The 15,645-nt window shown below is 47.3% G+C and overlaps 1 protein-coding gene across 3 annotated transcripts in view; it reads right to left on the reverse strand.

Annotated features, from left to right (window-relative positions):
• The window catches only part of LOC144114808 (eukaryotic translation initiation factor 4E-1A-like), a 37,476-nt gene extending 22,448 nt beyond the window's left edge, over positions 1 to 15,028 (reverse strand). Inside the window, exons 1-5 of one of the 3 annotated variants that reach the window (XM_077648780.1) lie at positions 8,979 to 10,499; positions 8,547 to 8,779; positions 6,673 to 8,451; positions 6,420 to 6,608; positions 1,527 to 1,775 (exon numbers count right to left, since the gene is read on the reverse strand). In XM_077648780.1, the coding sequence (XP_077504906.1) occupies positions 1,527 to 1,775; positions 6,420 to 6,446 (276 nt within the window). In that variant the 5' untranslated portion in view covers positions 6,447 to 6,608; positions 6,673 to 8,451; positions 8,547 to 8,779; positions 8,979 to 10,499. Of the gene's footprint in view, positions 1 to 1,526; positions 1,776 to 6,419; positions 6,609 to 6,672; positions 8,452 to 8,546; positions 12,775 to 14,870 lie in introns of those variants that run through there. The other 2 variants (XM_077648779.1, XM_077648778.1) reach the window with 2 other exon arrangements.
• Between the last annotated feature and the right edge of the window lie 617 nt (positions 15,029 to 15,645).

Here is a 15,645-nt window from a genome sequence, read left to right on the forward strand (position 1 = left end):
GGTACAGCAGGCAATCACGCCAGGATATCACTTTCAAGAGTGCCACGCAAGATACAGTGGTGTGGATAGCTCTAAGCCAGGAGGTCAGCACGCATTACGCCTCTCACACCCACTGACAGCTCCCCAGGAGCAGCGGTATGGATGGTTGTAGCCTCGCAGTAACCTTCCTGCACTATGTCAGCCGTCATGGAAGTGATGAAAAACAGCAATAACTTTTGTTACGACGTGCCATTTTTCACACAACATGGCTGTAATATAAATAAACCACCCTAGCTGGTGCTTGACCTACTGCCATTGTACACTGGTGGTGCCAAGCAGGGAAGTCAACCTAAATGACGCTCTTTTTTTTTTTTATGGCCTCCAGAATTGCTGTGAGAGCCTTTGAAACAGAGCTAAACCTTTGAAAAATGTCTCGTTTTTTTTAGTAAACATAGACTGAGCTGCTGTCCCTTTACTAAATTGCTAAACTGCATTGCTCTTGAGTCTGACGAAATTTTGTATCAAGAACTTCTGCCATGTCAGACTATTTTACGATTTTTTTTTATAACTAGGTCTGACCGTATACTAGGGTCAGGAATGGGAAAGATCTGTGCTAAGGGATGTTTTAACCCCAAAATTGGGGAAAAACCTTATCACATGAATTTCATTGACCATTGAATGCAAGCCAAGATAAAGCCTTTGCCTTTCTGTTTTCTTTTACTCGGGGATGTAACTTATCACAAAACCAGGCACCCATTAGCCTCTGCCACAGATGCAGGCAGGGAACGAGTGGTTTCAGCAATGGGTCGCCACACCACAGCACCGGCAGGAGGTAGCTCCCACAGCAAAAACCTACCCCTGCTTCCAAGAGGGAATGCACAGGCTGTAACAAAGCACGTGCTTCATCTCTTCCACACCAGGCACGCTTTAACAAACCACCTATGGTGTGGAACAGGACAAGTAAGTGCAAGAGATAAAAGGACAAAGAACTTCCAGGCCTTAAAACAACATGAGATTCAATGAAATACAGTCCATGTGCCAAGCTTTAGCCATCAGTTAGTTCGCCTTGTTAACTCGCCATGTGTTCTGCTAGGCAGCATTTTTCTCAGAAGCTCAAGGACAACTTCCTGTGGCTGCGCAGAAGCTACAAGTGCAAGCAGCTTCTACATATACACGCTGCACCCTTTCAGGGGCAGACCCAGGTTTGACCAGTCTGCAAATGTGGTTCGTGTTAGTGTTCACATGGTGGTGGTTCTCACTGAGAGCAGTAGGCTCTAACTACTGTGTCCCGAAGAAACAGTTCCAACTGTCTCTGCAAGTAATCCTTAGAAATAAGTACACTTCAGAGCATCACTGCTGTCTTTGGCAAGTCTAGACTTGCCTCCAGCTGTCAGACTCCGCAAAAAACCTTAGGAAGCTGTTGCCTGACTCCACTGTGCAGCTATAGAAAGTTGTCCTTAAGAGTACAGAAGTGATCATTTTTATGCAAACACACAGAAAATGTAAACTAAGTTCTCCAAACTTGCAAGAGAGAAAGGAGGTTATACCTTGAACAGCGAATAGTCACATCCAAGGGGAAGCTTACTGGCTACCTCTATGTGATTATAGAGGGCCCAGAAATCCTCAACCGTGTCGAATGAAGTGATCTCCAAAAGGTTTTCCTCCCAGCTACGATTCTTGTCATTCTTGTAGAACCAGAGGCTCCATCGATGCTGCAGTGGATGCTTTACTGGTAGTTCAAGTGATGCATCCACAGCTGGAGCCTGCTCAGATGCTCCAGGCTCAGCCGAGTCACTCTGCACAAGAACCAGGCTTGCTTCAGCTTTCTTAAAGGTACACTGACGGGGAACACTCAGTCAAGCTAGACTGATACATTAGTATCCCAAGTTCTCAGACATGTCATTTTTATCGAGAACAGAGCTTTGGACAGGCCAAAATAACTACATAAATGAGAGATGTGCAGCAATGACCCATGTGAACTAACGAAAGCTGCACTCTGCCACCTGCATTGTTTACAGGCCACAATTCACGCAAGCACAGGTGAAATAAAAATCAAACAAGCAGCATAGTGTGTGCTGGCCAATATGATATTGTAAAGCTCCGCTCACATTCCACTCGGACCGCGTAAGGCCGTCGTGCACACAAAGTTCGGAGGTGAAAGTCGAGCAAAAGCTCGGCAGCACTTGCCCTCTTGCCAAATAGTGCGGACAACATATCTTGAGAGGCCATAGCAAGAATGAAGCTTTTATTTATTTATTTATTTATGTACATACTGCAGACCATGGTTAGGCCCAAGCAGGACGGGCACTGTACAGGATGAGTGAATCAGAAAAACCACATGGCAACTTGCAGTTTACAAAAAAAAAAAAAAACGTATGCATAGTTACAAACCATGGCACATGTCAAATATGTCAATGTTGGTCCATGGGGGGCAGAGAGTTCCAGTCCGCTATTGTGCACGGAAAAAAAGGCAGAGAAGGAAAAAAAAAGTCTCCAGCACAGCGCATACTACTGCTAGTAAGCCCAGGAGACTGAAAAAATTTAAACTGAAAATTGGTTTTTGGGAAAACGAAATGGCACAGTATATGTCTCGCATATCGGCGGACACCTGAACCGCGCCATAAAGAGCGGTTCACATGCAAGCGAGTGAGCAAACTTAGCGACCAGCGGCTCGGCACAGCAACGCTTTTCACAGGGTTCCATTTCACATGCATCGCTCCAGAGCGTTTACTGCCACTGCGAATCCCAGTGTTGCTGGCAAAGAATACGAGCTCACGGTTGGTTCCTGTGGTTTGCAACCATCAACATGGACAGTGTTCATGCATTATTTTTCCACGACTGCTCAAATTTTGTTATGAAATAAAGAACCTTTGTTTGTTAAATATAAACTACTTCTTATATTGATGCCAATATTTTTTTAAGTTCGTACGTGCGTGTCGGAAGCACGTGTAGTAAACAAACATTGCCTTTCCTGCACGAATCCTCTTCCTGTCACGTGGCTTTTCCGCCGTGCAGTCACTGGTCAAAGGGCGGAGCTATCGTGCGGTCACTGCGAAAATTTCCAACTTGTTGCAACCTCTTCGCTCTGGCCGGCCGAGCTGCCGCGACGGGTCGAAACAGGTTTTTACGTTGCGGCAACAGGATTTACTTGCATTTTCGCTTGCATGTGAAACACGCTTAAGGGAAGGGATAAAGGAGGGACTAAGAGAAAAAAGGAAGAGGTGCCGTAGTGGAGGGCTCCACAATAATTTTGACCACCTGGGGATCTTTAGCGTGCACTGACATCCCACAGCACACGGGCGCCTTAGCGTTTCGCCTCCATCGAAACGCGACCACCACGGTCTGGTTTGAACCCCGGTATTCTGGATCAGTAGCCAAGCGCCCTAACCACTGAGCCACAGCAGAAAAATGACATTCTCTGCACTGCAGAATGCTGTTAAAGGGGAGCAGATTTCATTGACTTCGTGGATTTTCTCGGCACCAGGGTCTTTATACGCAGAAAAACGGTGGCATGGATAACTACCAGTCTAGGTTAACCTACTGCATTCCTTGTTCCAATTCAATGCCCTTCTAACCACTTCCTAAACAGCTGTCATTTGGGTGCTGCTTCATGGTGTTCAAGTGTGTGGAACTTTGGTGGTTTCTGGTGGCTGACAAGCCCCATATGCCATCAAGACAAACAATGGCTGTGCCCACTCAAATTCATTCCCTCTGTGCTTGCTAATGATTTTTTTCATGGCGCAAGGGCTGTTTGGCCAAAGAGCACAACAGCACATGCTATTTTTTTGTTGACACAAGGTGGAACTAGAGTCACTAAATAAAGACTTAGAGTACCGGCACTCTTTCCTCCTATTGTTCTGTGCCGCCGCCACGATCATTGGTCAGTTTGCATCACGTGATATTTGTTTACACTGCGACGGTTCATGGGGGCTGCCATTTCGTGGCTTATGCGTTTTCAGTCGGGCAACTGTGGTAGTCCTAGTGCTGCCGGTGACCAACTCTGTGACCAGGGATTCCGCGCCTCGCAGCATTTCAGCTGCACAAGAGCATACGAGGATGCCGTTTTGCTGCGTTGTTGGCTGTTTCAACTCGCAGAATGATGGAAAACGCTTCATGCGCTTTCCGCTTTCCATGCCGTACGGCTACGATCCCCGCCGCAGCGCAGGGTGGCTAACAGCGTTGTTTACAAAATGGCCGGGCCAAAGTTAGCGGCGAGGTCGCCGAAGCGGCAATCTGGCAACAATGATAAACAACAAAATGGCCGCCCCTGCTTACCGCCGTGCTGCAGTGACGGTACCCTAAGTCTTTATTTAGTGACTCTAGGTGGACCAAAGACCCATTTTCCAAACATTTCACTTTTAAGGAGGCATGGGAAAGAGCATTGGGGATCAAACCCTGCATACCAGGCAGATACTCAAACCAACCATTGCTGTGGTGCTTGCGCAATTCAGAAAGAAAAAAATTCGCACCTAAATTGCCTGTGCGGGCATCAAGGAAGCCAGTTAGGTTTGCAATGAAAAACAATTTTTTTTTATTACAGGCACACAAAATTGCATATGAAGTGTGAATTGTTGGCAGTTGTAACATCCAAACACAAGGATTTGTCAAATGAGTACTCGAGGAATCCGGGGGTCACTTTTTTTTATATATATGCACGACACTAGGCACTTAGATATGGGCGACAAGATGTCTACACACAAGTGTGAGGGACGTGGTACCAAGCTCACCGATTTCAGAAAGAGTAATGCTATGTGCACTACGGAATGCGCCGACAACGGACTTGGCTATGTGCACTACGGACCTTGTGGCGCTATCTAGAAAGAGCCTAGTGAAACAAGTTTGTCACGTGACCGCATTTTGGTGACGTCATGACATAACGGCTCGCAGCCGACCGCCTTCCACCTTCCCTTACGGCGCGGCTCGGGCGTCCAACGAAATATGTGACAATTGCTGCGCCATTTCCTATCCTCAAAAACAATATAACTGCAAGTGCTCGTGATCAATCCTTAATGACACGGTCTAAAAATCAACAGCGGCGGTTGTACGGCCGATTCGTTGCGTTGGTACCAGAGCGGATGGTAGCAGAAAAGGCTTTTTTTTTCTTTTTATATGCGATATCGAGAGCAGTCGCTACGCTATTGATAGCAAGGGAAGAATGGACAAATATGTGGGCCAGGTTTAAAAGCAGCATTTACAGGAGCCGTCCGCGCTATACGCGAATGATTTAGACGTATTTGCAGATACTTCATGGCAGTTCCATGTTGGCTGTCGAGGCACGGCTGTAAATCACTACTAAGTATGATTGCTGCGATTCAATTTGAGCAATAATTCCTGGGTTTCTAATATTTTCTGCATTCCGTTCATTAAGTTGTTTCATGCTCATCATATTCTGCAAGAATTTCAGATTTTTCTGAGGTCATTATGGGCAGCATGACCCAATTTGCATAAATTTCAACAAAAGATTCAGGGATACAACATATTTGTTGGTTTCCGTCAGAGTGAGCACTTAATAGCAGCTTTTGCACTGTGTACAGAACCACTGTTTCTGCCATTTGACATTTTCAGAAGCGCTAAAACACCGAGGACGCAGAGGGAACAGAGAGGGACGAGCGCTTCTGAAAATGTCAAATCTGCACCAACTAGCCCGATCTGCTACCCTTCTGAACTTCACTGTTTCTGCAAATCGGCGCTGGTTACTGCAGCACAGCACCTGGAAAACATATATAAGAAAGTGCACGTCAACAAAAGGAGAGAAACCAACACACTATTGTAATGGTGACCAGACTCTCATAATTGCCTCAGATAGTTATGTGAACATGCGAGCTGAAATGCGTGTTTTTTCACTTCACTGTATGTGCCAGGCAATATTACATGACAAAATTTTCGCTGTACATTGTTCCGAAAAGACCAGCGCGGAAACAGACAGGGACACGAGAAGAAAAAAACACTGACGACAGGACGAGCGCTGACTAACAAGAGTTGTTAGTCAGCGCTCGTCATGTCGTCAGTGTTTTTTTGTTCTCGTGTCCCTGCCTGTTTCCGCGCTGGTCTTTTCGAATCATGTCACACCAACTCGCCCAAACGGCAATTTTGACAGTACATTGTACTTGACTCTCATTGAGAAATTTTTAGGAAAAAATAAACTACCATCCCCCACTAAAAAAAGACTTCACAAAAAGGGCATAGATTTCCTGTGTTAGTACTTCTCAGGCAGCAGAAAACAATGACATTCATAACTGTAGTCTAACATGTCTTACCAGTGAAACCACTCCAAACAACGATCGCAACACACCATTTTAAGCGCACCGTCACCCTTTTCCTTGCACAGGCCACAGATCCAGAGCATATTTTTCTTTTTTACAGCAACTGTCATAAAAAATTCAAAGCTCATGTTAAACACAGAAATATGACGAGTAAATAGTTGTTGTTGCAGTGCATACCTGAGGCCATGAGCAGGGACCAAGCATCAGGAGTGCAATACTTCTTCAGCTTTGGCAGGGAAACCCTGCAGTCCAGCAGTGCACTGGGTAAAGCCTCTGGCCTAACTTCAATGTCAGCCTCGTCGAGCAGGCATGTTTCATTCAGCACATGATCACAAAGGGCTTTGTCAGAGAATCCAGCCAGTAGCACTGGAAAGACAAAATGTAAAACAAATTAGGGGATGTCAAATCGCACTGAGTACTTTGTATTTACATTTTGCTTTGGCCTTTTCAGACAGACTTAAAAGGCACAGGCCCTGCTTCATCAGCTTCTCTTGTCCGCTTGTATCGGTTTTGGAGGACTCGCTTTACCTCAGGGAGCTTCAGGCCACAAGCCCAGCTAGATGAGCACGGTTGGCTCCCAACATCACTGCTGCAACTATCAGTTTGTCTGCCACAAAATTGTTCGGTTTCTTTTTGGGATACAGGCGATGCGGTAAGCAGTTGTCAGACTTCTTGGGGTACACTTGATGTGGTAGGCAAGATGTCCAGCACAGAGGCATTATTTTCCTACACAATTTCATCCTCGTTATGAGAATGTGTGAAAGTGGCATCTCTCTTCAGCCAAGAGGCATTTACCGATTCTAAGAACGCAAGGCGTTCTGCAAAAAAATCCGGCTGACAGTCGGCCATGTTGTCGACAAGAGCTTTAAGCGTTCTCAATGCATAGTTGTAGCGCTGATTTCTATTCATCTTCTCGAAGGAGGGCCCAGGCATAGAGAGTATCTCTGGTGCTTCGTGATTGCCAGCTTCAGAGTTGGTTTTAGCAGCCCCACCCATGTACTCGAGTTGGTACGATTTAAACCAACGCTTATGAACAGCCTTCGTCAGGTCGGGTTTAATGCTAAATTTCATACAAACAATTAAAAAATGCCGACAAAGCAGCTTCATCTTTGAGTACGTAGTGCAACTGCACGCATGATTCTCAAGAGACACCTCGTGCCATGAATCAGTGCAACTCGATGCCACTGCATAAGTTTGCTCAGATAAGATTCTGACCTCTGAAGGGTCATCCTGCATCTTTGCCAGTTCCTGCTCTATTATTTTGCAGGCATAAGGTGTTAGCACCTTGGCACATTCCTTCTTCACAACCTCAGACTCTTGATGAGAATAGAACTCACATGTTTTTAACAGTACAGTTTTGTGGCATGACTCTTGCTGCATGCTGCTTGACATTTTTAAAATGCTGCGCACTGTTTCATGCAGTTTTGATTATGATGCTAGGACATTCTTTATTTTTGCATGATGTGACTGAACACGGCTGGTTGCATTATTTCCACCTGTAAACTCCGGTCACATAAGTGTCGAACCCACATTTCAGGAATGCTGCCCCAGTTCTTTGCGAAATAGCTCACAGCTTCTTGACTTGGGTACCTTTCAAATTCAGCTTTCGTATCGTATCTGGCAGGTGTGGGGGAAAGCAGCATTTCATTAAAACTACTCAAACGTTCTCGCTCATATGATGATTTGGCAAGCTGCCCAGCTGCACTCTTGAAGGCCTTGGCGACATGGAATTGGCACAACTGAACAGCTGGTGAACTTGGAAACGTCGTTCTAATGGCATTGATTTCCGTGAAATCTTTGTCCACAACGACCACTTGTATATCAGCAGCAGCAGGATTCTCTTGAACAAAAGTCTCCAAAAGCTGATTGACAACGTGCTGTTGCTCGGATGCAACGAAGGCATATGCGATTGCTTGGGTACTTCCGGACCCATCCTGGACAGCCATCACATACAGCGGCATGCGTAGTTTGTTGGTCCGGTAGGTTGCGGCAAGGAGGAGCACCTCCGGAAAAGACTTAAATGCTTGCTGCATGTGTGGCGTTTGAATAAAGAGAATTTGCAGCTCCTTATTCTCGTCAGTGATGGGTAGCACTCTAGCACCATAAGTGGCTTGGCAGTGCTTTAGTTCTGCCACTAGTAGGCTTGCTTCATCCTCTGTGAGAGTTGCACGCTTCAGATTGTGCAGATCTTTGGCGATCACCGTTTTTCCTGCACATACAAAAAATTAAAACAAAGGCATGTGTAATAATGCAATCAATACGTTCAAAAACTGAAAAAAAAAAAAAAAACTCTCAACTACTTACCACTTCGTTCTTTCAGTTTCTGGACGATCATGCTTGGGGGCACATTTAGCTCCATTAAAGCCTGCACGAAGCTAAGCTCTTCAGTGGCGAGCCGACGGCATTCAGGATATGCCTTGCAGATTTCACTGCTGACTTCATGATTGTGCTGTAAATTAAGTGCAGTGATTTCCAGTTGTTGAGTCGAACGTCTTGCCACTAATACCAGTTTTACGGGGCAGTCCTTCTTCATAGTCCTGGAGAAAGAACAAAAGTGCCTTTTAAACTTTTTTGCTGTGCCGAGCCATCTCCGCTGACATGCTACTCAGCGTAGGGGAGGGAATAAGAGCCCCGCGCAACACGTCGCCAGGTAAAATGCCACTGCCGACGGGTTACGCTAGCGTGGATGCTAGGGAGAACGCAGAAACGCGGAACATAACTCGTCGCTATACGTACCGTTGGTTAGGACGAACTCCGGTGGAATTAGTCCTGTGTCGCCCCCCATGCTTGCAGGTGAAAGTGGCATTTGAAAATCGAAGCTTGCTGTCCAGTTTTACTGTCTCGCGTGACAAGTGAACGTTGACAACATCTATCGACTTCGATGTTTTCTTGACAAATAAAGTATTTGTCTGCACTTGGAAATTCCGCAAAATTGGCAAGATGTGGTCACGTGACAAACTTGTCTTACTACACTCTTTCTAGATGGCGCCACAAGGTCCGTAGCGCGTTGTCGGCGCACTCCGTAGTGTACATAGCATTACTCTTTCAGAAAACTCCAGTTTGCTAGTGAACATGAAAAAGCCCCCAGCTGCGATGTTAAAGAGTGCTAAATTCGTCTGAAAGAAATCGCTGTTCTCTGCACCACACTCCGAGAAAATGTTATGAATTTGCAATGTGCGAAATTGTATACATATCGCCTAAAAGGGTAAATCACCAATGAAAAGCCTATCTTCATTAAAAACACGGCCAGTGAGGAATGCAGGCACGAACTCTGGTTAGCCCTGTACACTTTGCGGGACGTCCCGCGCAAGCTTCAGCCGCGAAGCGTGAGGGGGAGGGAGCAGACTCCATTCTCGTTGCAGATTATCAATCCTTCGTCGCTATACTATTCAACGACTCGCTGACCGCGCACCGGCATAACCTACTGCAGACGTGCGGCAGCACGGCGAACGAAGAATGAATGGACACAAGTGGTCACAGCATGTCACGTTCACGCGACTGATGCCATGTGTCGACAGATGCGCACATCACTTGCTTAGTCGCTGCAAATAAAGATGACATATCTGAGCGCTTAACACCTAAGAAAGCTCAAAGCATCAATGGTTAAGCTCTACCAGCCACAGGAAATGAAAGTACGTTGACGCACCGCCGTAATTAGGATTACGCAAAGAGCCCACGCAGTGCCGGCATCAGTACGAAATGTGGAAATCACGATCTACTGAAACGCAATGATGCGGCGAGCTTAGCCTTGTACAGCAAAATACGCCTAAGTTACGAGCAAGCGTCTACAAACCACGTCGTCTTTTGTTTTTTTATCCGCAGACGCTAGACATGAGACGCGTTCGCACGTCATGCCTCAGGGTAGACGCACTACCTGGCGCCGATTCTGACACCTTTAGGCAAACAAAAAACTCGCTGACCGCGCATCGGCATAACCTACTGCTCGGAGCTAGATTTAAAGCAATATCATGACGCCAAGCAGACGCTACAACACGGCGAACGAAGAATGAATGGACACAAGTGGTCACGTTCACGCGACTGAAGCCATGTGTCGACAGATGCGCACATCACTTGCTTAGTCGCTGCGAATAACGATGACCTACTTGCGCGCTTAACGCCTAAGAAAGCTCATAACATCAATGGTTAAGCTCTACCAGCCACAGGAAATGAAAGTACGTTGACGCACCGCCGTAATTAGGATTACGCAAAGAGCCCACGCAGTGCCGGCATCAGTACGAAATGTGGAAATCACGATCTACTGAAACGCAATGATGCGGCGAGCTTAGCCTTGTACCGCAAAATACGCCTAAGTTACGAGCAAGCGTCTACAAACCACGTCGTTTTTTTTGTTTTTTTATCCGCAGACGCTAGACATGAGACGCGTTCGCACGTCATGCCTCAGGGTAGACGCACTACCTGGCGCCGATTCTGACACCTTTAGGCAAACAAAAAACTCGCTGACCGCGCATCGGCATAACCTACTGCTCGGAGCTAGATTTAAAGCAATATCATGACGCCAAGCAGACGCTACAACACGGCGAACGAAGAATGAATGGACACAAGTGGTCACGTTCACGCGACTGAAGCCATGTGTCGACAGATGCGCACATCACTTGCTTAGTCGCTGCGAATAACGATGACCTACTTGCGCGCTTAACGCCTAAGAAAGCTCATAACATCAATGGTTAAGCTCTACCAGCCACAGGAAATGAAAGTACGTTGACGCACCGCCGTAATTAGGATTACGCAAAGAGCCCACGCAGTGCCGGCATCAGTACGAAATGTGGAAATCACGATCTACTGAAACGCAATGATGCGGCGAGCTTAGCCTTGTACCGCAAAATACGCCTAAGTTACGAGCAAGCGTCTACAAACCACGTCGTTTTTTTTTTGTTTTTTTTTTATCCGCAGACGCTAGACATGAGACGCATTCGCACGTCATGCCTCAGGGTAGACGCACTACCTGGCGCCGATTCTGACACCTTTAGGCAAACAAAAAACTCGCTGACCGCGCATCGGCATAACCTACTGCTCGGAGCTAGATTTAAAGCAATATCATGACGCCAAGCAGACGCTACAACACGGCGAACGAAGAATGAATGGACACAAGTGGTCACGTTCACGCGACTGAAGCCATGTGTCGACAGATGCGCACATCACTTGCTTAGTCGCTGCGAATAACGATGACCTACTTGCGCGCTTAACGCCTAAGAAAGCTCATAACATCAATGGTTAAGCTCTAGCAGCCACAGGAAATGAAAGTACGTTGACGCACCGCCGTAATTAGGATTACGCAAAGAGCCCACGCAGTGCCGGCATCAGTACGAAATGTGGAAATCACGATCTACTGAAACGCAATGATGCGGCGAGCTTAGCCTTGTACCGCAAAATACGCCTAAGTTACGAGCAAGCGTCTACAAACCACGTCGTTTTTTTTTTGTTTTTTTTTATCCGCAGACGCTAGACATGAGACGCATTCGCACGTCATGCCTCAGGGTAGACGCACTACCTGGCGCCGATTCTGACACCTTTAGGCAAACAAAAAACTCGCTGACCGCGCATCGGCATAACCTACTGCTCGGAGCTAGATTTAAAGCAATATCGTGACGCCAAGCAGACGCTACAACACGGCGAACGAAGAATGAATGGACACAAGTGGTCACGTTCACGCGACTGAAGCCATGTGTCGACAGATGCGCACATCACTTGCTTAGTCGCTGCGAATAACGATGACCTACTTGCGCGCTTAACGCCTAAGAAAGCTCATAACATCAATGGTTAAGCTCTACCAGCCACAGGAAATGAAAGTACGTTGACGCACCGCCGTAATTAGGATTACGCAAAGAGCCCACGCAGTGCCGGCATCAGTACGAAATGTGGAAATCACGATCTACTGAAACGCAATGATGCGGCGAGCTTAGCCTTGTACCGCAAAATACGCCTAAGTTACGAGCAAGCGTCTACAAACCACGTCGTTTTTTTTTTGTTTTTTTTATCCGCAGACGCTAGACATGAGACGCATTCGCACGTCATGCCTCAGGGCAGACGCACTACCTGGCGCCGATTCTGACACCTTTAGGCAAACAAAAAACTCGCTGACCGCGCATCGGCATAACCTACTGCTCGGAGCTAGATTTAAAGCAATATCATGACGCCAAGCAGACGCTACAACACGGCGAACGAAGAATGAATGGACACAAGTGGTCACGTTCACGCGACTGAAGCCATGTGTCGACAGATGCGCACATCACTTGCTTAGTCGCTGCGAATAACGATGACCTACTTGCGCGCTTAACGCCTAAGAAAGCTCATAACATCAATGGTTAAGCTCTAGCAGCCACAGGAAATGAAAGTACGTTGACGCACCGCCGTAATTAGGATTACGCAAAGAGCCCACGCAGTGCCGGCATCAGTACGAAATGTGGAAATCACGATCTACTGAAACGCAATGATGCGGCGAGCTTAGCCTTGTACCGCAAAATACGCCTAAGTTACGAGCAAGCGTCTACAAACCACGTCGTTTTTTTTTGTTTTTTTTATCCGCAGACGCTAGACATGAGACGCATTCGCACGTCATGCCTCAGGGTAGACGCACTACCTGGCGCCGATTCTGACACCTTTAGGCAAACAAAAAACTCGCTGACCGCGCATCGGCATAACCTACTGCTCGGAGCTAGATTTAAAGCAATATCGTGACGCCAAGCAGACGCTACAACACGGCGAACGAAGAATGAATGGACACAAGTGGTCACGTTCACGCGACTGAAGCCATGTGTCGACAGATGCGCACATCACTTGCTTAGTCGCTGCGAATAACGATGACCTACTTGCGCGCTTAACGCCTAAGAAAGCTCATAACATCAATGGTTAAGCTCTACCAGCCACAGGAAATGAAAGTACGTTGACGCACCGCCGTAATTAGGATTACGCAAAGAGCCCACGCAGTGCCGGCATCAGTACGAAATGTGGAAATCACGATCTACCGAAACGCAATGATGCGGCGAGCTTAGCCTTGTACCGCAAAATACGCCTAAGTTACGAGCAAGCGTCTACAAACCACGTCGTTTTTTTTTTTGTTTTTTTATCCGCAGACGCTAGACATGAGACGCGTTAGCACGTCATGCCTCAGGGTAGACGCACTACCTGGCGCCGATTCTGACACCTTTAGGCAAACAAAAAACTCGCTGACCGCGCATCGGCATAACCTACTGCTCGGAGCTAGATTTAAAGCAATATCGTGACGCCAAGCAGACGCTACAACACGGCGAACGAAGAATGAATGGACACAAGTGGTCACGTTCACGCGACTGAAGCCATGTGTCGACAGATGCGCACATCACTTGCTTAGTCGCTGCGAATAACGATGACCTACTTGCGCGCTTAACGCCTAAGAAAGCTCATAACATCAATGGTTAAGCTCTAGCAGCCACAGGAAATGAAAGTACGTTGACGCACCGCCGTAATTAGGATTACGCAAAGAGCCCACGCAGTGCCGGCATCAGTACGAAATGTGGAAATCACGATCTACTGAAACGCAATGATGCGGCGAGCTTAGCCTTGTACCGCAAAATACGCCTAAGTTACGAGCAAGCGTCTACAAACCACGTCGTTTTTTTTTTGTTTTTTTTATCCGCAGACGCTAGACATGAGACGCGTTCGCACGTCATGCCTCAGGGTAGACGCACTACCTGGCGCCGATTCTGACACCTTTAGGCAAACAAAAAACTCGCTGACCGCGCATCGGCATAACCTACTGCTCGGAGCTAGATTTAAAGCAATATCGTGACGCCAAGCAGACGCTACAACACGGCGAACGAAGAATGAATGGACACAAGTGGTCACGTTCACGCGACTGAAGCCATGTGTCGACAGATGCGCACATCACTTGCTTAGTCGCTGCGAATAACGATGACCTACTTGCGCGCTTAACGCCTAAGAAAGCTTAAAGCGTCGATGGTTAAGCTCTACCAGCCACAGGAAATGAAACTACAATTGACGCACCACCATAATTAGGATTACGCAATGAGCCAACGCAGTGCCGGCATCAGGACGAAATGTGGAAATTACGATCTACTAAACGCAATGATGCGGCGAGCTTAGCCTTGTACCGCAAAATACGCGTAAGTTACGAGGAAGCGTCGACAAACCACGTCCACAGTTTTTTTTTATCCGCAGACGCTAGACATGCGACGCGTTCGCGTGTCTTGCCTCCGGGTAGTTATCCGCAGACGCTAGACATGCGACGCGTTCGCGTGTCTTGCCTACGGGTAGACGCACTACCTGACGCCGACTCTGACACCTTTAGGTAAACAAAAAAGCTATGTAATGTATTGTGAGGGCAACTGACTTACTTACATTAAAACAAAAAGAGACGTCGAGCAAACCTGATACTGAAATTAAAAGTAAGATTTCAACACGGAAACGTTGAAGCCTCTAGCGGTTAAGCCTACCAACGCGGCGCAGCGGCGATGAACACCATATTGGTAACGACAAATATGCAGGGCCTAATAAGCTCTCCTCGGCGTCCAACGCAAAACAGGGAGTTGCAAACTAGAGTCGATGCCTGCTGGCACAACGTAGGGCCATGACAACGCTCGCGAAGATCACAATAAAATGCTACTGACATACCTCGGAATACTTGTCCTCTGCCGCCATACTCAACACGACTCGAAGATTCTGTGGCTCCGTCTGGCGAATGAGCTCGCGACTGGCATGCGGTGCCTTGTGCGGGCCACGCGGTGACGTGCACAACGCGCAGCTCGCGACGCTGCGACCAATGCCTCCTGAAGAACATGCCTGATGCGTCAGGGGTTTTTCTGCCCGCCGTAGAGCACGCGTCCGCTGTGTGGCGGCACTGTCAGATGACGCTCTAGCAGACGACACGCAGGCAGCACAGAATTTTCTTGTGACTGTCGTTGCAGCAAAAAGTATGCCTTCTGGTGCGCTGTTTCTTATATTATTTGTGTGGTGTGTTTTGTGTTACCGATTGACAAGTGACGCGTCGATGACTGCAGTTGCTGGAGAGAGTAGCGAGCGAAAATGCATTGCTGCTGCGTTCCGTTTTGCATGTCCAGTCAGCGAAACAAGAAGCCCGGCGTTTCGTTCCATGAAATTCCTGTCGACTTAGAACTCCGGAAAAGACGGCTCAAGGTAATTCGAAGAAAGAACTGGCAGCCAAACACAACATAAAATTATTCTGCAGTTTGTAGCTTGCATTTCCGGCCACGGAAATGCTACTGTAGACTGTTTGACTGCCCACCAAAACCGGGTGGACTCTTTTACCCGACGTCAGCGCTCCGAAGAGCGTTACATGGCCTCAATAAGTTCGTCGATATCATGCTCAAAGACCGAACGCGTCTTCAAAGGCCACTGGACACATGTTTGCTCTACAGTGTGAATAAAA

Source organism: Amblyomma americanum, chromosome 1 (genome assembly GCF_052857255.1).
Source record: "Amblyomma americanum isolate KBUSLIRL-KWMA chromosome 1, ASM5285725v1, whole genome shotgun sequence".
NCBI classification, from domain to species: Eukaryota; Metazoa; Arthropoda; class Arachnida; order Ixodida; family Ixodidae; genus Amblyomma; species Amblyomma americanum.